Source organism: Xyrauchen texanus, chromosome 11 (assembly GCF_025860055.1).
Source record: "Xyrauchen texanus isolate HMW12.3.18 chromosome 11, RBS_HiC_50CHRs, whole genome shotgun sequence".
Lineage (NCBI taxonomy): Eukaryota > Metazoa > Chordata > Actinopteri > Cypriniformes > Catostomidae > Xyrauchen > Xyrauchen texanus.
This window is the reverse complement of record NC_068286.1, coordinates 2,490,017-2,509,862: the sequence shown is the minus strand read 5'-3', so window position 1 is coordinate 2,509,862 and position 19,846 is coordinate 2,490,017. Positions and strand designations below refer to the sequence as shown.

Below are 19,846 nucleotides of genomic sequence, written 5' to 3'. Positions count from 1 at the left end.
CAAAGCTGATTGTGAACCTCTATCATAACGGAACCGTCATGGTCCAGGGACCAGAAACCAGCCTTAATGAATTCCAGAGGAACTTCAAAAACCTTAAAGTGGAGGTTCAGAAGATGAAGAAAGATCCTGAAGTGAAGAGAAGCACAGAGGAGGGACTCTACAACACAACGGACACAAACACTGACCCAGGCTCAAGAACTCCTCTGACAGACAGACACATCAGCACTCCTGCGTCTCCCAAGATAAAGGCCTTGAGAGACAACATCGCGGAGCTGGAGCAGGACTACTACTTGTTTAAAGAGGAAACTACCAACAACATCCACCAGCTCCTGAATAAGACCAGCCATCACAGCATCCAACAACTACAACAGCTCTGCTCGGCCGTTAAACATCTGGAGGAGGCCAATCAGGAGCTGCGACAGGAGCTGAGGAGGGTGAGAGAGGAGCTGGGTAGAAGAGAACAACACGGCCACACACTGGAGAGACTGCTGGAAGAGACCAGAAACCAGCTGCACACAAAACAACATCAGCAGTGTGTCAGCACCCAAACACACAGCACCTCCACTCCGGACGCATCCCAACATCAGGAGTGTCAGCACACACAAAGAAGAGCTCCTTCACTCCGGAACCCATCCCAACCACAGCTCAACATCAGCAGTGTGTCAGTACACCACCACTGAGGTCCTTCACTCCTGCAACCCCACAATCTCATCAAGCCCCTCAGAGGAAGGTCAGCAGCAGCATCACACCATACCGTCCACCCACTGCAACACCATCCACGAGCACCGGCAGAGATCAGGCGAGTAAAGACAGCATCGTCATCCTCTGTGACTCCAACGGCCACCATCTTGATCACAGACGTCTGTTCCCGGGTAGATCTGTGAAGAAGTTCTGGTGTCCCACCTCACACTCTGCTTTGAGACTGCTGCAGGAGGGAGTGTTGGGTGCACCGTCACACATCATTCTTCACACCGGAACAAACGACCTCAGTGCAAGGGTGGACGTCACTAAAGCCCTGTCCAACGTGGTGAAAACAGCCAGCAGGATCTACCCGGAGCCAAGGTCACCATCTCAACCCTTCTACCTCGCAGAGACGTCCCTCAAAGGATCATCAACACAATCAACGCGGAGATAGCTAACATCTGGGCTTCAATGCCGAGCGTTCAAATAGCCAACCATCAGCGCATCACCCATGAACATCTATATGACCGTATCCACATCCATCGAGAGGGCATGAGACTGTTCGCAAAAACCATCAAGGAGTCAGCCCTGAAACACCCTCAGAAAACACACCCTGAGCTGAGTCTGTCAGACAGACGGACAGCTACGCCGCTGTAGTGGCAGGAACAGGTAGATCTGACACCACTGACCTGATCCAGATCAAACACATGCTGAAAATTATATGTGACAATATGTTAGCTTAAATACTCATAGTGTGTCTGTCAAGAATGATCATTATTTCTTAATTACTTTTTATTTTTATTTTTTATTTTATTTTATAATTTCTTTTTTATTTTTTATTCAATGTGTAAAACTGACTGACTCACGATACATCTATATATCCTCTATATTACCATTCTAATTGATTAATCTATATTTTAAAACATGATTGGGTCATGAATTTCATACATTTTTCTGGTAAATCCAATATTCGTCAATGTCATCGTTTAAAATAACATGCTATAACATTCAGGGATGTTCTCTTCTGCTTTTGGGGAGAAAACTACTAACCCTGATTTTGTAAATATTGTATATAGTTCAGACATAATTATATTACTTGAGACATGGTGTCGTTTAGACTCCAAAATCTGCACTCCTCCAAACTACAGAGAGCTACGAATCCCTTCAATCAAACAGCCTAACATTAAAAACGGAAGAGATTCAGGAGGAATCATAGTTTGGTTTAAAGATCATTTGTGGCACTATATTCAGCCTGTGAAAAAAGGGAAAACACATATTTGGTTAAAACTTCAAAAAGAGCTTCTGTGTTTAGATGAGGACTTGTACCTGTGTGCCACATACATCCCCCCATACGAGTCTCCTTATTATAATGAAGACATCTTCCCAACCCTACAGTCAGAGATCGTTTACTTTCCAGCTCTAGGATCGGTTCTGTTAATGGGGATCTGAACGCTAGAACGGGAAGGAAGCAGATTACATTACCACAGATGGAGACAAATATATTAACAACTCACATATATATCAACGGAAACACTTTACGAAGGCACGACAGAATTATGACAACACGATAAACAGGCACGGAAAACAAGTCCTGCAGCTCTGCAAAAGCCTGGGCCTGTATATCGCTAACGGCAGAACAAAGGGAGATTCTCTGGGTCGGTTCACCTACTGCTCACATCTCGGCAGCAGTGCAGTAGATTACGCCATCACTGATGTAGACCACAGTAAAGTCAACTATTTCACAGTAATGCCACAGCTGCCATTATCAGACCACAGCCACACAGTCCTCAGTCTGAACAGATCCGTGAATCTCCGGCCTTCAGTTCCCAAGGTTAAACTGCACCCCCTCCCCTCCACGTTTATATGGGGTAAAGACAGTCCTGCCCAGTATGAAGCCCAGCTCCACAGCACTCAGGTCCAGAACATGATAGATTCATTTCTGTCTACTTCATTTAGTGAAGAGAAGAAAACTATCAATTTAGCAACTCATCAATTAAACGAAATATTTTCTACAGTGGTCAGAAAAGCCCTGAGAAAAAGAAAAAATTATAGATGTAAGAAAGAAATTGCTAAAGTTGGTTGGTTTGATAAAGAGTGCCAAAAATTAAGAAAAGAATTAAGATCATTATCAAATATAAAACACAGAGACCCTGCAAACCAACAAACACGAGACAAATATCAGCAAACCCTCAAAACATACAAGTCACTTCTAATACAGAAAAAAGCTGATCACATGAAAGCAAAGCTTAATAAGATTGAGGAGGCAGTAGATCAGAATTCTTTTTGGGAATTATGGAGTAAATTAGATAAATCAAAAGAACCTAAACACATTCCCATCTATGACCCAAACATCTGGACCGAACATTTTGGAAAACTCTATTCACAAAACGAACTAACCCTCACCCAAAAACATCTGACCTCCCAACTATATACCCTGGAGCGCACTGTAAAAGACCAGCTAAACCATCTAGACCAGCCCATATTACTAAATGAACTGACAGACAAGATGAAATCCCTAAAAACTCAAAAATCCTGTAGCGTGGATTTAATATCAAATGAGATGCTGAAACACAGCAGCCCCAAACTGAAAGATGCAATTCTCAAATTATTCAATCTTTTATTAAAAGCAGGACACTTTCCTGAGATATGGAAAGAAAATTTGATTACACCAATCTTTAAACAGGGTGAGAAGTACGACCCAAATAACTATAGGGGCATCACAGTGAGCAGCAACCTGGGCAAACTCTTCTGCTCCATCATCAATGACAGATTAGTTCAGTTCATTCAAGAACACAAGATCCTTAACAATTGTCAAATTGGATTTATGCCTAAACAGAGAACATCAAATCACATTTACACACTCCACACACTCATACAAAAACACGTCCAACAAACAAAACAAGGGAAAATATTTGGCTGCTTCATTGATTTTAAAAAGCCTTTGATTCGGTATGGCATAATGGACTTTTCCTAAAACTAATCCAAAGTGGAATAGGAGGAAGGACATATGACATCATAAAGGACATATACAATGGGAACCAATGCGGGGTTAAGATTAATGACAAACGTACTGATTATTTCAGCCAAACTAAAGGAGTCCGTCAAGGCTGCAGCCTCAGCCCGACTCTATTTAATATCTATATTAATGAACTGGCATCAACACTGGAGAAGTCCTCTTGTCCCGGTCTGACCCTCGAGGACAGAGAGATCAGAAGCCTCCTGTACGCTGACGATCTTCTGATGTTGTCTCCTCATGAAGAGGGTCTGCACCACAGCCTCTCGCTTCTGGACCAGTACAGCAGCGACTGGGCCTTACCCATCAACATGGACAAGTCTAAAATCATGATCTTTCAGAAAAAACCTCGCCTTACTGACAAGAAATACAAATTTACACTTGGGGAACAATTCTTAATCATGTCACCTGTTATAATTATTTGGGTCTGACAATCTCAGCTTCTGGAAAATTTGACACTGCAATAAAAGATCTGACTGATAAAGCACGTAGGGCTTATTACAGTATAAGAAAACCCCTGTTCAAATTTAACCCACCCATTAAACTGTGGCTGAAAATCTTTGACAGCATCATAAAACCCATCCTTCTTTACGGCTGTGAAATCTGGGGCCCCAAATTTAAACTAAATTACTGAATCCTGGGACAAAACCCCGCTGAAATTTTCCACCTTGAGTTCTGCAAGAACATCCTGGGAACTCACAGAAACGCTCCAAGCCTGGGTTGCCGGGCAGAATTAGGCAGATTCCCTCTGCTCTCTGAAATCCAGAAGAGAGCCGTGAAGTTCTGGTTCCATCTATCAGACGCGCAGACAGAGAGTTACCATCACTGCGCTCTCAGATACAGGGCAGGACACACAGAGAGCGACCCCATGCTACATTTAGTGGAAAAACACCAACTCAATTCATCAATTCAATTCAGACACTCAAAAGTAAAAGAAATAGGAAAATAACCAAAGAAGAATACATACACGATTGGCAGATAAAGGTCACACAACTAAATAAATTACAATATTTCAACAAAATAAAGTCCGATTATAAATTGGCACCATACCTGACTGAAATCAGTAATTATGGTCAGAGAAAGCTCCTGACAAAGTATGGCATTAGTGAGCACAGTCTGTGTGTGGAGACGGGCCGACACAGGCAGAGTTGGAGAGAGAGAGCTCAGACTGTGTCCACACTGCACTGATGGGGCCGTAGAGGACGAGCTGCACTTCCTCACTGAGTGCAGCAAGTATAAAAACATCAGAGACGCCTACTTCACACAAATAGCACAGATTGTACCTCAATTTCAACAAGCGAGCCTCATAAACAAACTGTGTTATATTTTGGGAGAGAAAGAAGAGTGTGTTCAGCTGGCAGCGCAGTATGTGTCTTCCTGCCATCATATGAGGGACAAGGGCTGAACCCTCCGTTCCATTAAACTGCTCTTTGTACTTATTTTTGTTATTGTATATATATATTTTTTTTTATTTTTTTTTTATTTTATTTTTTTATTTTTTATTTATTGTGATATATTTATGCATAATATGGAAATGTTTTTTTGTTTTTTTGTTTTTTTTTTATTGTTCACTTTTATTTATCTACATATATGTTTGTATATTACTATTGCTTTGGCAATATTGTGCTATTTTACACAGTCATGCCAATAAAGCTCAATTGAATTGAATTGAATTGAATTGAATAGAGGCACAGGAAGACAGAGTAGAGAGTGAAGAGAGGAGAGATAGAGGCACAGGAAGACAGAGTAGAGAGTGAGAGAGTGAAGAGAGGAGAGATAGAGGCACAGGAAGAGAGAGTAGAGAGTGAGAGAGTGAAGAGAGGAGAGATAGAGGCACAGGAAGACAGAGTAGAGAGTGAAGAGAGGAGAGATAGAGGCACAGGAAGACAGAGTAGAGAGTGAGAGAGTGAAGAGAGGAGAGATAGAGGTACAGGAAGACAGAGGAGAGAGTGAAGAGAGGAGAGATAGAGGTACAGGAAGACAGAGTACAGAGTGAGAGAGTGAAGAGAGGAGAGATAGAGGCACAGGAGGAGAGATGGAGGGACAGGAAGACTTCGAAGAGCTGGGACTGATGGAGACAGACAAGCAGAGAGAACAGGCAGAGGAAATGGGGAAAAAAGAGATTGAGGCAAAGAAGAAAGTAGTAGCAGCAAACAGGTAAGTGTCAATACAGAATAGAAGAGGCAGAGCATTAAGGGCAATCTTGACTATGTAGAATATGAGATACAGAATGGTAAAGAATGTGTCCTTGTATAAAAGGAAGTAGTACACCACACTAGACTCAGAAGTCAGATGGTATTTCACAAGTTGCTCTTTTTCTACTTTTTCTTATAACGTGGAGTTATTTGTATGGCAGCAGTTTGGCATCCGGTGTGCCATAATGCAATGTGGCAATGCCCAATGGTGAAGTCATCAGAGAAGTGTCAACAGATTGTCCTGCATTGCGGTGTACTCGCAAGTATTCACCTGGTTTGCAAGGCAGACACCACACACCTCTATTGCATTTTACACATGTTTTTTGTTTCTCTATACAGGAAGTCAGCTGTCAAAAGTTCCGCTAAAAGTAAAAGAAGCCAAAACAATGATGATGGTAAGAAAAATGCTATGAAGTATTATTCATTAAATAATAAGTCCTAAACTCTTAACTAGTCCTAATCTAATAGCTTTTTGGCCCACAATATAATATCTTCTTATTGCTAGTTTAGTACATTACAGGCCTGATAACAAATATAAAACTATTAACCTAATATTGGTTGAAAATGTCTTTTACTTGCCTAATTGACTCATTTTACTGAGGAATAATCCAGGGAAATTATGATGTGCATTTACTTCTGGTCTTATATTTCAAAGAGAAATGCATACAATACCCTTTCTGTGGGTTTATACGGTTAAATTGCAATAGTTGGTTCTTACATAATTTATTCATTTTTCGTTACAGCTTGCCAGTATCACAGCACATTGGACATTTTCCCAGTGCAATATGTGTCCAAGACACGTGAAAAAAAGGTGAGCAGCTTTTCGGTGAACATTCTGTACGACTGTAGGTGCGTAAATTGATACTATACTACACCAGGAGAATAGTGCTGAAATTGTTGCCTTTTGTCAGAAAAGTCTAAATAAAAAGTAGTTAACATGTTAAATCATTTGCTGTTAGAGCGTTCTAAATATTAAACCAAAAATTTTATGTTTTGGTAATTATATGGCGATTGATTTTTAGAGGCTGGGAGGAAAAATTAAATGAAATATTTAATTATGAAATAAAGTATGACTTTGGTTTGTCTTTTACCCTCTTCCCAAGGGCTGTAAAGAAGTCCTGGTCCATTGGCTCCCGTGTCCGTCATGGTAACATCAGCTTTCTTGTTTAACTGATTTATGAGTTGTCCTTAAAGGGAGAGTTAACCTAATAAAGAAGCCTGATTTCTGAATTGGGAGTTATTTGTGTAATAAGTTTATGTAATAAGCACCTGGACCAGTCTTGCATTTCTTTTTGGGAAGTCAGGCGGGCTGCTTAATTCGGATGAACTAACACCTCTCCACATGTGGCATCTGTTTTTGCCTACAGAGAGATAAAGCTACACAACTACAACGTACGTGTACAGTTTAAAATGTCATTACAAAGTGACAATAATATAATTTGGATATAAATATACATTCTATTCTGCTTTCTCCACCCATTCTGTCAAAGAAATATGTAGAAGCCTAACAGGGTTTATAAACCATGTCAGAGGCTATCCTTATATTTAACCTATTTCAGAAATTAAATACATAATTTCTGTACGTTTTATTTTGCCATTTCTTTCAGCCAAAAGGCCTGGCCCCCATCTTGGGAACCGCAGGAGAACATCAGAATGACTGTGTCATAAATGTCACATTGATGGTGCAAAGAAACAAATGTTGTGTATATTAAATTGAGTACATATATGTTGTAAATTAAATGGTATTTGTTTATAAATCTGTTTCATTATTTGTTCATTAGGGCTGGGTGTTGGGAAGGCATCACATCCAATATTTCCATCATCCAAAAGGCCAATCGTTGTATTGTGCAGTTTGCCTTTTCACAACCTTCCACCCAGAAAAGCTAGTTTGCATTGTCTGGCACTTCCTATGAGCATTTCACAATAAAAGTTCTGTTGCGGGTTTTGTTGTCGTTTCTCCCTCTCTGAAAACATGGAATTGACATTGTTACTGGAGTACTTGAGGGTGTATAAATATCTTTCATTTTGTCCTATGACAAAGTTTCATTTTCACCTCATTCTGGCCCCATATATTCAAGCTAATTAATAAAGCACAAGCACCCCTGCATGTACAATAGTAACCCCAAAAACTTTTAAATACCAAAATAATAGAACATTACACAAAAATAGATATCCCCCTATTTACTGTCTTTTAACATAGAGGCAAAGCATGCATACATTCCGTGAATGGGTATATATGTGTGTATAATGCATTCACTTTATGGGAACAGGTATGTGCAATATATGTGCACAATAAAGGATAAAACTGCAAATTACATGTAATGCTATTTTTGTCTTAATTTATAAATATTTTATATGGATCAATATATAGCCATACATGGTCAATGCATATATTTACAAATATAAGCACTAGTTTCGCATATGTATATGAAAGGTATTATGTAATATATTTTTATATTTTGAAGTATATTCCCATATACTTTTGTTCCGTAAGGGTAACCTTTTTAATCCTTGTAGTACTCAAGATATATAGCCAGCTTTGGTGTTAAGAATAACCTTACAGTTGCATTTTGTTTTCATAATCTTCGTTAAGTGTATGCATATTATCTTTAGTTCGTTGCTATGGTGGTTGCTATTGATGTTGCTATCGCTGAAACCACGTAGCTTGCATTACGTACTTCCGCCCGGAAGTACTTTCTTCACAGACACCCGCTTTTTTAATTATCTTCAATATTTCTCTACAGAAAAACAAATTGATAACTCAACAATACGTTATGTTCATGTTAAGGCTATCACTTTTAATAATTTCTCATTGGAAAATGCGAAAAAAAAATCTCAGTTTTTGGTAGCATAAGGTTACGGAAGTGTGTTGTGGGCGGGGTTTGCGCGTTATACTCCTGTTTTGGCTAAAATATCTGAAATAAACCAACATATCTACTTTTTGTTAACATAGATCATCTAGATGCAGTGTTATTACTAGTTCGGCTGTACTAGATATTTAATATATTCAGTAGATATATCTTTTACAACCCTAGTTTACAACCCTACTTTGCAAACCAGAAGAACTACAACTGTAGTGCTGATTTGTATCAAGCTGCATGGTGTGGATATAAGGGAATTGTAGTTTTTAAAACATTTGTGTTTTTCTTACAATTGGAGGTTGTAAATAGTGAGTTGGGAGTATAGTGGGGGTTTAGTGGGATGGTAAACACATCTATGTAATCAGATTTTAAATATCTAATTGTTAAATGGGGTCAAATTAATTAATCCATATTTTATCCATATTTGGTTAACTGCCCCAAAACTGCCCCAGTTGTTGACTATACTCAGGTCAAGAGCTCTCTATAATAGTTAGTCCCATATCTGTAGCCCCTTTTGTTGCTGAATTATAAGCCTTCTTAACATGCACAGAGGTGAAGGTTCAAAGGTCAGTGTTTCAAAGCAGGAGCCATGTAGACTCTTCATACTAACATATGTTACTCTCCAGGTCACGGCCTTTCCAATGATGTATTTGGTTCAGCTATACAACAAAGTTTTAATTTTCTCATTTCTCGGACACAAGCCATCTCAAGTCTAGTTTCAGCATGCAGGCTCAATATAAAATAAAGCTTTTTGTTTGTTTCTGACTGTAAACAGATTTACACGCACACACATGCACACACACATACACGCACACACACACAGTATCTATGTTTGTGAGGACATTCATTGACACAATGCAATCTCTAGGTCCTTACCCTAACCCTACCCATCACAACTAAGTGTCTGACCTGAACCCTGACCCTAAACCTGCCCAAATCCTCATTATAACCTGATCCCTAAAACCAGCTCTTGACCCTCAAACTGACCTTTACAGGCTCTCGGAAAGTGAGGACCGGTCAAAATGTCCTCACTTTACTCTCTTAGCCCTCACTCCGATGGTCTAAAACTCAAACTGGTCCTCACAAAGATAGTTGTACAAGTACACACACACACACACAGCTTATATGCATATCTATTTATGCTAATGCTGCTATGATGGTAAAAAAAATAAACACTAAAAGACCATGGTCTATGATGGGTAGTCATCTCCTCTTGTACTTGTAACATTATAATTGCTATTTAAAAACAAGAGTGCATTACACATACTGTTGGCCCTGTTGTATCCTCTGTATTTATTTCTGTTTAAAGATTTTTTGATCGCTACAAAAAAGGGCAAATAGTTTTCTATTTACATTTTCCTCCTTCCAGCACCTGTCACTGTGAGAAACTACAAACCCCATTTCCAGAAAAGTTAGGATATTTGTGCATCAGTGCCCATGGCATGGGTGAGAAGGTACCATTGACACAGGGGCATATATTGGGATTTTATATTCCCCTTCTGGCATGCTTTAGCTCCTCCAAACCACCTGAATGCTCCTACACGGTCTGGATTATATAATGTAGTAGCCTCAATATCCCTGTTTATAAAGTTTCCTACATGTATCTCTGAAGATGACACTGTTATGAACAGTCTCCACATCTGATATGTGGGTCCTACCATGGGATGAGTTGATAATCAGATGGATATGGTCAAAACATTTACTTTGCATGGCCTCAGATCACTGAGCTTCTTAAAATGATATACCAAGTTGGGTTGTTGCTAAAAGGTAAATCATAACTGATTATTCATATTGCCATGTTGTTTGTATTCAAAGCAATCTGACCCAACCCTGGTTAACTATAGTTGATATACATTTAGACTATAACTACAATGGTTTTACATAGTCAGTATTGAAGTATATTACACTGCCAGTAACTATCAGTGTACAATATGTTAGTTTCATACATCTATCTTAACATGTGACCTGGTGTGACTGTGACCTCTAAAGTTCTAAAATGTTGGTAGTTCAGGTTGAATCTGAAAGCTCCCAGTTCTCTCTTTTTGTAATGCTTGATGTGTGATGAGCCAAAGTCAACTCAATAGTCTGATGACAAATCATATTTGTATTTCTGTTTCCATACACATATATACAGGTATCAGCAAATATTTTACAGACATTATCAGTTGCAAACATAACCATGATTATTACAATTCCAGTAACACAAAAAAAGAAGAGTATAATCTGAGAGCATATGTAGCAAAATACGGATAACTGCAGGAACAAACAACTGAGGAGTCACTTTGTCACTTTCAATCTAACTCACTTACAAAAACAAGATCTTTTAGCAAGACTTTAAAAACCTTTTCAAGTCATCAAAGTACAAGTCAAAGCAAAATGGATTACAACTGTGACTTGAGTCCCAAGTCAAGTGACTTGAGTCCCCACCTCAGCATCATTATCATTATCATCCTCATCATCATCCTCATCCTCAGAGCTGAGGTCACATTGCCAGTCCATTTCCCCTTCATCTTCTTCCACCAGCCTAGGAGTTGGTTCGAGAATGCCTCTGTATGTGCATGCTACAGTCTGCTGCTTGAGTCTGAGTTTATGCAGTCTTCTCTTCAGTAGACTGATGAGGCCCTTGCACGCCTCCTCTGTGAATCCATTGGGATAGCCTACAAGTCCACACATGAAGAGTAATGGAATTACCGTCACACTAAACATTTTATCAGAGAGAGCAGATTTATGTTAGAACAAATGTTAAATACAAAGTCAAATTGGAAAATAATAATTGGATAAAATAATATTTGAAGGCCATGTATCCTTAGTTCTTGAGCCAATACTAGCATGATTGCTTTTCACTTGAAAATAGTTTGACCTATGAATTTTAAAGTGCATAAAGCCATATAGTTTGATTTACACTTACTTCCTGTTTTTATGCAATCTGAAATGGTGGCTACCAGTGTCTGGACCTTTGCAACGGAGTCCTTAAGGTACTGACAGTGCTGCATCATCTCCTTCACAAGGATCTGCTTTTCTTCAGTCAGTCGTGAGACCAGCATTAGTTGGTCAAAAAGCTTCTTCTTGGCGAGAATGTCTATACCGTCTGAAAGAATGAAAACATCATACATTAATAAACTAATTTGATGATGATACATTTTAAATAAACAAAGTTAAATATTAATACAACACCTGTGTTCTGTTCCTGCCAAGGCCAGATCATGCTCTCTGCAGCTTTGTTGGAGAGTTTCTGCACAACCGAGTGTGTGTCCACAGGATCACCATTGGGTTGTTGGTTGTATCTCTGGATCTCACCTAGCAAGAGCTTCTTTTCTTGGGCAATCTTCTGAGTAATCTTCTGACGCCTTTTGATGCGATCTGTAATAAGAGCAAAAACAATGGTATTACAAAAGAGCTGCCATGGCATTTAATGAACAGAAACAATATAACTTCCATCTGCATCACTTACATTTACTAATACATACCATTCTGTCTATAAAGGTAGTGCTTCTTCTGACAAATGCTCACAAAGAGTGCTTCGACGGAGATCTGCAAACCACGAGCATCAACAGAACTGGCTGCTACATTTCCTAAATTCAAGTTAAGAAGAAAGAGAAATGTTTCAAACACACTTAAGTTTTCTTAATTGCACATAGTACAGCAGCAACAGACACACTTTAAGACAATGCAGAAGTATAAATTGGGCTTTACTGGCACATTGTGCTTGGTCAGTCATTTCCTACCTCAAATAATATTGTTCCATTTTGGTCTGATTTGCATGAACATGCACCAATCATTCTGTTCTCATTGCTAAAATGTTTACTTTCTTTAAGTCAAAATACTAATTGAAGACTTATGACTTGCAAATAGTGCCCATCCCCACATCATAATTTAACATTAAGCTACAGCTACATGCATTACAACCAAATTACTCCAACAGTGTTTATGTATAAAACAATATTGCCCTTACCACTACTGGCCCACTGCTTGACATCAACAACCCACTGCTTTAGCATGTCATCACTGCAATGCAACTGGTCCTGCATCTTCTTCAGGCTCTCTGTTGCATCTAAGGTGTTTTCTACTGTCTGCAAAACAGCAACACACTGTCATTTCATAAAATACCAAAAAGTATGTTCCTGCCTGATTTAATATAATGACATATTCGACTACATATACATAGCTGAAGTGATGCATTTTGGGTGGACTTTAAGTTGAAATTTAACGGTTTAAAATAGTCCATCCTTTATCAATACATGAACATACCTTTTTGAATCTGGAAGACAAGGCAATGTGGAGGCCATTCTCTTTACGTTGATTCCACCCAATAGCATGGACAGTAAGCATATCAGTTCTTACTGTAAAGAACAATAGAAAAATCACAATAAATTGTAAAATGTTAATGTGTACAATTGCAGGGGAGCAGGGGTCAAAGAAGCTTACAAACCTGACTTGGACATATACTTTGTGGTCAGGGCACATCTGGAGAGAAAACTACTGACTTGCTACACTTCTTCACCAAGAGTGGTTCCGGCACCTTCCTGGTTCCTTGCATTCCACAGAATCTACAGGAATCAGTGGACAGGAAACAGGGTGATCAATATTGATGCATATCTCAAGGTCACCAGCTGTAGAGGACAGCACATAGGGGCTCATGTACAACTCAAAACACACTCCTGGCTTGTTGTTGTTTGGGTCACAACATCATTCATTGTGATACTTTACGTTAATTGTTGACTACATCACTCTGAAATGTAAAAGTAGTTAAAAGCATCACCTCGCATTTTGTATTGTGGGCTTTGGTATGCATAACGGTCAAGCAATTTTCTGAAGAGGTTGAAGATGAGTCAGGGCCTCTGACACCTTCTTCAGGTATGGCACATAATGGCAGGTCACATCCATGGCCAAAAATGCAGCACTCTGGAACTCTTTTTGGAGAAACATTGGATATGCAAAGATTTCTCCTCTATACATATTCAGACCTTTTGGAAAAAAAGAAATAAGTAGAGAGCACATTGCACACTGAAGAATAGGCTTCAGATGTTTCATCTACAAATATTTTTCATTGCAATTTATCAAGACCAATACCAACCTTTGAGGAGGAATCCATGCCTGCACACAGCAATTTCTACACCTTCTTCATCCAACTTGATGGCCTGCTTTGATGTCTCTCTTGCTGCTGTCCAGTGGGATTCCCCACACATTGCTCTTCCTGCCATCTACCAAAGTAAAAAGTTAAATAGCAGGGCTGCACGCTCAAACACACCAACAATTACAGTCTGATTAGATTTAGTCTTTGACTGCCTGACCCATCTTCCATCTGCAACTTCCTGGAGTATAACAAACCAATTGAAATGATTTGCCATTTAGCATGCAGGAGGATAATTGCAATAGTCTAACTTTGTCAGAAATTGTGTCAGACATACTGTATGTGCGGCAACCAATACTATAGATATACTGTGCCCTCTGGATTAGAATCTAGTTGTATTTTTTTTCATCCAGCTCTGCAACTTCACTCTTTGTGAAAGTCTGATTGCATCGCTAACCTCAGCAACCTGCCATTGCCATCTCAACACCTGATCAAATATTCCCTCACCCAAACACATAAGGCTACAGTGTTTCCAACTGTACTTCTAATTAGTTATAAAATAAGCCAGAGATACCCGCTGCTCAGCCTGATTGAAAACTTACACTCTTGACAGCCCCCCCGGACTTCCTCAACAAAACTGGACACCTCAGAGTCTTGGGATAAAAACACTCCATCAAAGAACCCTGGCTCTTCACTCCTACAACAAAATGTATTCTGGATAACCACTGTAGTAAGTTTTACATAATAATAATAAATTATAATAATTGTATTTATATGACATTTAAAAAAAAAAAACAAGGTTACAAAGTCTAACTTGGATATTATATTCAACAGCTACATAATCAACAGCTTAATTTTAAATAACAAAATGATAAATATATTATTATGATAATGTTAATAGCAAGTACATACATTAACTGCATGGGCTGTTTTTAATGTGTACACAAAACTCACTGGTTTGCTTTCTGGAACCTGTAGAGTTTTCTGTTGCCATCCACTGAAACAGCAACCATTTCAGGACTACAGGCTGGACAGACAAATGGCTCCTTTTCCAGAAGTTGGTCCTCTTCAGAGTTGCAGTACACATATTGCAGAAAGCTCCTCAGAAAAGCATCTGCATTCACTTTGCCAGTCTGAAAAACAATTTATAGAACAGCTTTAAATGACAATGAACTACAAGGTCACCCCATTTATGTTTTGTCAATGTACCCTTTCAAACCCAAAGAAAGGATGCTATTGGCAATGCTGTCTAATATGGTCTTCAGTTCAGTTAATTTCAATAACCTGAAATATTACAGCCACTTGTGGGCCTTGACTTCATATGTGGGTATATTTGAATTTGCGCCCTGTTTGGACTCAAACACCATTTTTGCCATACTGTCCAGCCTTACAGCTACTTACAATAATAACAACGAATGCATTTGTCTTTCAGCTTCAAATGTTTACTCACTCTTCCAAACCGCTTTGTTCTCTGGTCCAACATTGCTGTGAAGGCTTTCACTGACATTCCTGGAGCTGTTGTCTTCATAGCTTCAAAGGAATGGAACAGATCTTGGTGGAAAAGTGTCTGTGCTTGCATGGTAGCGGGCCAGTAACCACTCCTTACAAAGTCACTGACTTCTGGAGCCCATTGCTTATTGCAATGTTTGCATGTTAGCACTGGAACGTGAAGATTATAACGGCCTGAGTGCACATGAAAGACAAATAACTAACAAGGAACTAAAGTAATATGTTAGAAAAACAATATATTTTTTTACCCAATCCTACCATTTATGCAAACCAGTATGATGGATCTACCAACAGAGATTGCAACATCACCAGTGTCACAGGAGCATATATTTTGAGGAAAGGCTGTTGGCAGCAAACAATCTGCAAGAGCAAAGGACAATCAGAATGACATTAAAGAATGTTTGGATTGTTAGCAAGTACTTGGAAAACATAATGAATAATTTAATAATGTTGTGTGTTGATAAAAAAAAAAAAGTGAAAATCAACTGAAAAAGAGACACCGACCTTGTTCACAGATGATGTACTTATCATCATGGAGTTTCACAAACTCTGTTGGGGGAATGTATTTATAAAAGCCATACATGGTGGTCTGCCTACTGTGCAGAGTGTGGCATTTATGTACCAATTGATCACACTCTGCACAAAACCACTCTGAGGGCAAACATTCCCTGCAACGGATGATGGCTTCTGCCACGTGACAGTGGTTGCACTTCATCTAGACAATGTTCTCAGCTGACAACAAGTTGTGAAGGTTTTGTGGCCTCGCCTGTTGCCAACATTGTTTGACCCCTTTCTGTCTTTGACACCAACTGGACAAAGATGGCTGCTGAGCAAAATCTTGCCCATCAATGCTCTCTGAATCCCGTAGAAGGTCCTCAAGCCTCTGCATATTAAAATCTTCAGATAGAGAAAGAGAAAAATAAAAACATACTAGAAATCCAACATTGCAATTCCACTACCACTGACTTCTTTTGAGGCATTTCCATTGCTTTTAATACAGGGACAGTCCAGTGATAGCAGAGAAGGCAGAGGGTGAAAGGATAGTTGGAAATGGGCAATCAAATCCATGACCCTTAAGATTCTGTGTAGGTGCTGGCTGTCAGTAGTGTTGCCCACTTAATTGTGAAACTAAACAACAACCATGTGATTTTGCTGAGAAACAGTGATGCTATTGTCTAAAGCAGTGGTTCTCAACCTCTTCTGCAGGGACCCCCTGACAGGCCATGTTTCTGTTTAAACCCTGAAATGGCACACCTGATTCAATTAAATAAAGGCTTAAGGAGTAGTTGACTAATTGATTAATTGACTAATTCCTATTCTTCCTACTCTAATAACTACTCATATTCTAATTAATTGAATCAGGTGTGCCATTTCAGGGATAAAACAGAAACATGGCCTGTCAGGGGGTCCCTGCAGGAGAGGTTGAGAACCACTGGTCTGAAGTGTTCCTATTTCTGTCATGTTGACAGGGCTTGATGCACCAAATTGTGGTAACTTTATTTAACTTTTAATATTTGAAGCATGTTAGGGGACTGTAGAAAAAGCATTTAGAAAAGGAACATTGTTAGATGACTAGTTACTAAACATAGCAAAAGTGCAGGTATAATGAGGCTTCCTTTTTACGTAACTCCTTGTTTTCATTTGAAGCATACCATATTATGAAAAGTGTTTTTAAAGTAGTTTTTACCAGGATCTTGGTAGCTAGTACATGAAGTTGTGATGGTGGAACTAGCACATGGAGAAGTACCGGTACCAACTATTTGGAAGTAAAAATAACATAAACCACATTAGAATTCTTATTAGAGTACAATTCTTTCAAACTCTTTGCCAGATGTACAAAAATAAAAGCTGAAACCTTTGGCAAACTTACAACATGGAAACTATCAAACCTAAATGTATTTGGCATTATAATGTCATTTACATTATGAATGTGCAAGCATACAGAATATTGAGTAACAACAGCATTATCAAACAGCACCTACTCTAAATCTCACATCACTCTCCATTTAAAGTATTTGACATAAATTTGATAAGATGTACACTAACCAGCAGATGAACCTCTTTTCCTCCGTTTGCTGGTGGTCACACGCTGCCCATCACGGTCCCTCTTCCACCAAGTCACTTTGGATTGTCCTGTGACTTCAGCCTTCTGAGTTCGTAACTCTGTGTTACGTTTCTTTATGCGCATGTAATGAAAAGTAGATGGGTGAAACATAGGCATTAACTAATTGGAGTTAATTAATTACACATTTGTGTATAACAAGAATGAAACTTGCCTGTATCTCTTCAACAAATGAGCAGAAGAACAGCTTCTAGTTTGTTCTTATTTACACGTAACATTGTACTTAACAACAAAAAATAAAGGTGTCAGTTAGATCTGAGATCTGCCTGCAACTCAAACTTGCTGACACTTATAATTGAATGGAAAATTTGGACCACATCAGTGATTTGAGGGTAAAGGTTAACATTTTTAATTTTCCAGTAGAGGACAGTGGTGTCTGACTATTTGCAGGAGAATGCAAATTTTCATTACAACCTTTGGTTGTAACTATAATTATATTTCTGTATTCAATTGTTTATTTTAGCTATTAACATATTAGCTATTATTATCAACTACAGATTCATGTTTTTTTTTGTAAGCGCTTACTGTTTTTCAGCTGGAGACAAAGGGTCTAGTCTAAATCTTGCTTAATTTTCCTTTACATTTAATCATTTAGCAGATGCTTTTATCCAATGCCACTTAAACATGAAGAGAGCAATAGAAGCAATCAAACCAACAATGTGCAATTTAGGTACAATGCACTATATATGATGACATTAGAAATCAAATATCTTGGAGATAGGAGTCTAATCCAACCATACAGTATCATGCATCTGCAAGCAACTAGTAATGTCTGCGCGTGCCTGAATTATTTCATACGCACTGATTATTCCACATTATTATTGACCCCTGGGGGGTCCCGTAGGCTAGGCTAACCATGCCACTTTAGCTAAAAACGTTTGCAAACACTAATTCAGTCTGTTGATTTGTAGTGCTATCATCAGCCATGTCTAAAAGATGAAGACCCATGTAACAACATGATTGAAAACTGTTTTATTAATTTCAAACTGCAACAGATCTGTTTACAGTAGAAGCAAATAGAGCGGCCCACTGTTCACTAACTAATTTAAACGCATTCGCTGCCATTTTGACACATGACCCCATGTAACGTGATGCAGAAACACTGTAATAATTAAAATAATACAGTTAACACCGTGATCTGATTACAAAAAAGGACTGTTGCCCTTCCTTACCTGTTTGAAGATGTACGCGCATCAGGTGAACTGGGCGAACTGAGCCTCGCTTGTGACGTCATTGCCGTTGATGGTATTTCGACGCATCTGCTCTCCACTGATGTTAATGGGAAGGATTGGCGTATCATATGCACGCCAACTTTGGAAGTATAAAGTCGTGTTATTTATTTATCCATTGTTTAATGGAGCGTATGCACCACGCCTTTCTTTCGAGAGCACACTGTTTTTTCCTCAAATGTTAGGCTATTCCTTTTGCAAACTTAAAAAAAAAAGAAGGATATGTGTGCCCTTTGGACACGAAAAAATAGATGAATGTTGAGTAGCCTACCGAATATAAAGCAAAAAAACGAGGATTAAAATCTCTTGATTAACTGTTGAGTAATGTAGCTCTTAAAGTTTGCAAAATGAATAACAATTGTGAAAAAACAATACTGTGCTCTCGGAAGAATAGCGTGGTGCAGGCACGAAAAATACGTCCCATTGAAATACATTAGATTGAAAGTCGTGCTGAGTGACACGAAAAATGGGGAAACTCGTGTCCATGAACACGAATCAATAGATTAAATTTCGTGACAATGTCACGAACTGCCGTGAGACACAACCACATGTTGTAAAGCAGAATGACATGCTATTGTCAGATCATTTTCTCAGCTTTTACAGTAAAAGAGTGAGTAGATCATTCACTTGTTGTTGCTGTGAGTTATATTGAGAGACAATAATAACATATGCTTTTTACTTTGCCGAAAGTGTGATGATGCAGTATTTTTTGTCTCCATGTAAACCTCCGTTAATATTTAACTGCAAAATCTCCAAAGTTGCCTTCATTTATTTTCTATACTGTATGTTTCTAGAAGAGAATGTTCTCTGACAATGAAAGTTTGAGATGCATTAAAAGTGCAGCTGTATATGTGCTCTCTATTTCCTCTCTCTTCTGGTTGTGTAAAGTTTGTGGTAGTCGTGACAGACGGATCTGAGTGTTTCAGCGCCTGATCTCTCATTCCATCAGCCTGTGCAATAGTTTATGATGTAACAATGGTAAGATGTGATAAATTGTAAAAATCGATGTATTACGAACCAAGGTGTTCATGAAAATAATAATTACATAAAACAATGTGATGATACGTATTGCAAGCCTGCAATATAAAGCAGCATAAATTAGTATTTGTATCTGTAAAATAGCTGGAAGTGTCTTAAACCAGAAGAGGTGCACAATCCTGGTTCC

The 19,846-nt window shown here is 38.8% G+C and overlaps 2 protein-coding genes across 3 annotated transcripts; both read right to left on the bottom strand.

Moving 5' to 3' along the window:
• Nucleotides 1–10,864: 10,864 nt before the first annotated feature.
• On the bottom strand, nt 10,865–13,657 carry LOC127651504 (uncharacterized). Its single transcript, XM_052137361.1, has 8 exons — nt 13,510–13,657; nt 13,180–13,297; nt 12,999–13,090; nt 12,703–12,820; nt 12,218–12,322; nt 11,925–12,110; nt 11,659–11,838; nt 10,865–11,407 (listed from the first exon to the last, which is right to left on the bottom strand). The coding sequence occupies exons 2-8, from the start codon at nt 13,190–13,192 to the stop codon at nt 11,157–11,159; spliced, it is 945 nt and encodes a 314-aa protein (XP_051993321.1). The 5' UTR covers nt 13,193–13,297; nt 13,510–13,657; the 3' UTR covers nt 10,865–11,156.
• LOC127651505 (uncharacterized) lies at nt 13,568–18,668 on the bottom strand. Of its 2 annotated transcripts, XM_052137363.1 has the most exons (10): nt 18,625–18,668; nt 17,377–17,506; nt 17,018–17,086; nt 15,835–16,227; nt 15,589–15,690; nt 15,272–15,504; nt 14,776–14,954; nt 14,424–14,518; nt 13,825–13,951; nt 13,568–13,714 (listed from the first exon to the last, which is right to left on the bottom strand). In XM_052137363.1, the coding sequence occupies exons 4-9, from the start codon at nt 16,043–16,045 to the stop codon at nt 13,872–13,874; spliced, it is 900 nt and encodes a 299-aa protein (XP_051993323.1). In that variant the 5' UTR covers nt 16,046–16,227; nt 17,018–17,086; nt 17,377–17,506; nt 18,625–18,668; the 3' UTR covers nt 13,568–13,714; nt 13,825–13,871. The 2 variants fall into 2 exon arrangements, with proteins under 2 accessions (XP_051993323.1, XP_051993322.1); XM_052137362.1 differs by lacking the exon at nt 18,625–18,668 and having other exon boundaries at nt 17,377–17,600.
• Nucleotides 18,669–19,846: the final 1,178 nt, after the last annotated feature.

Bases quoted from the DNA above. Each gene is read 5' to 3' on its own strand.
- LOC127651504 (XM_052137361.1), bottom strand. The intron at 12,111-12,217 runs GTATGTATTAGT...CTCTTATTACAG, and splicing joins CTACCTTTATAGACAGAATG to ATCGCATCAAAAGGCGTCAG. The intron at 11,408-11,658 runs GTAAGTGTAAAT...GTGGACTTGTAG, and splicing joins AGATTGCATAAAAACAGGAA to GCTATCCCAATGGATTCACA.
- LOC127651505 (XM_052137363.1), bottom strand. From the start codon at position 16,045: ATGAAGTGCAACCACTGTCACGTGGCAGAAGCCATCATCCGTTGCAGG. The intron at 15,505-15,588 runs GTAGGATTGGGT...ATGTGCACTCAG, and splicing joins CATACTGGTTTGCATAAATG to GCCGTTATAATCTTCACGTT. The intron at 14,955-15,271 runs GTGAGTAAACAT...ATTGTTTTTCAG, and splicing joins GAACAAAGCGGTTTGGAAGA to ACTGGCAAAGTGAATGCAGA.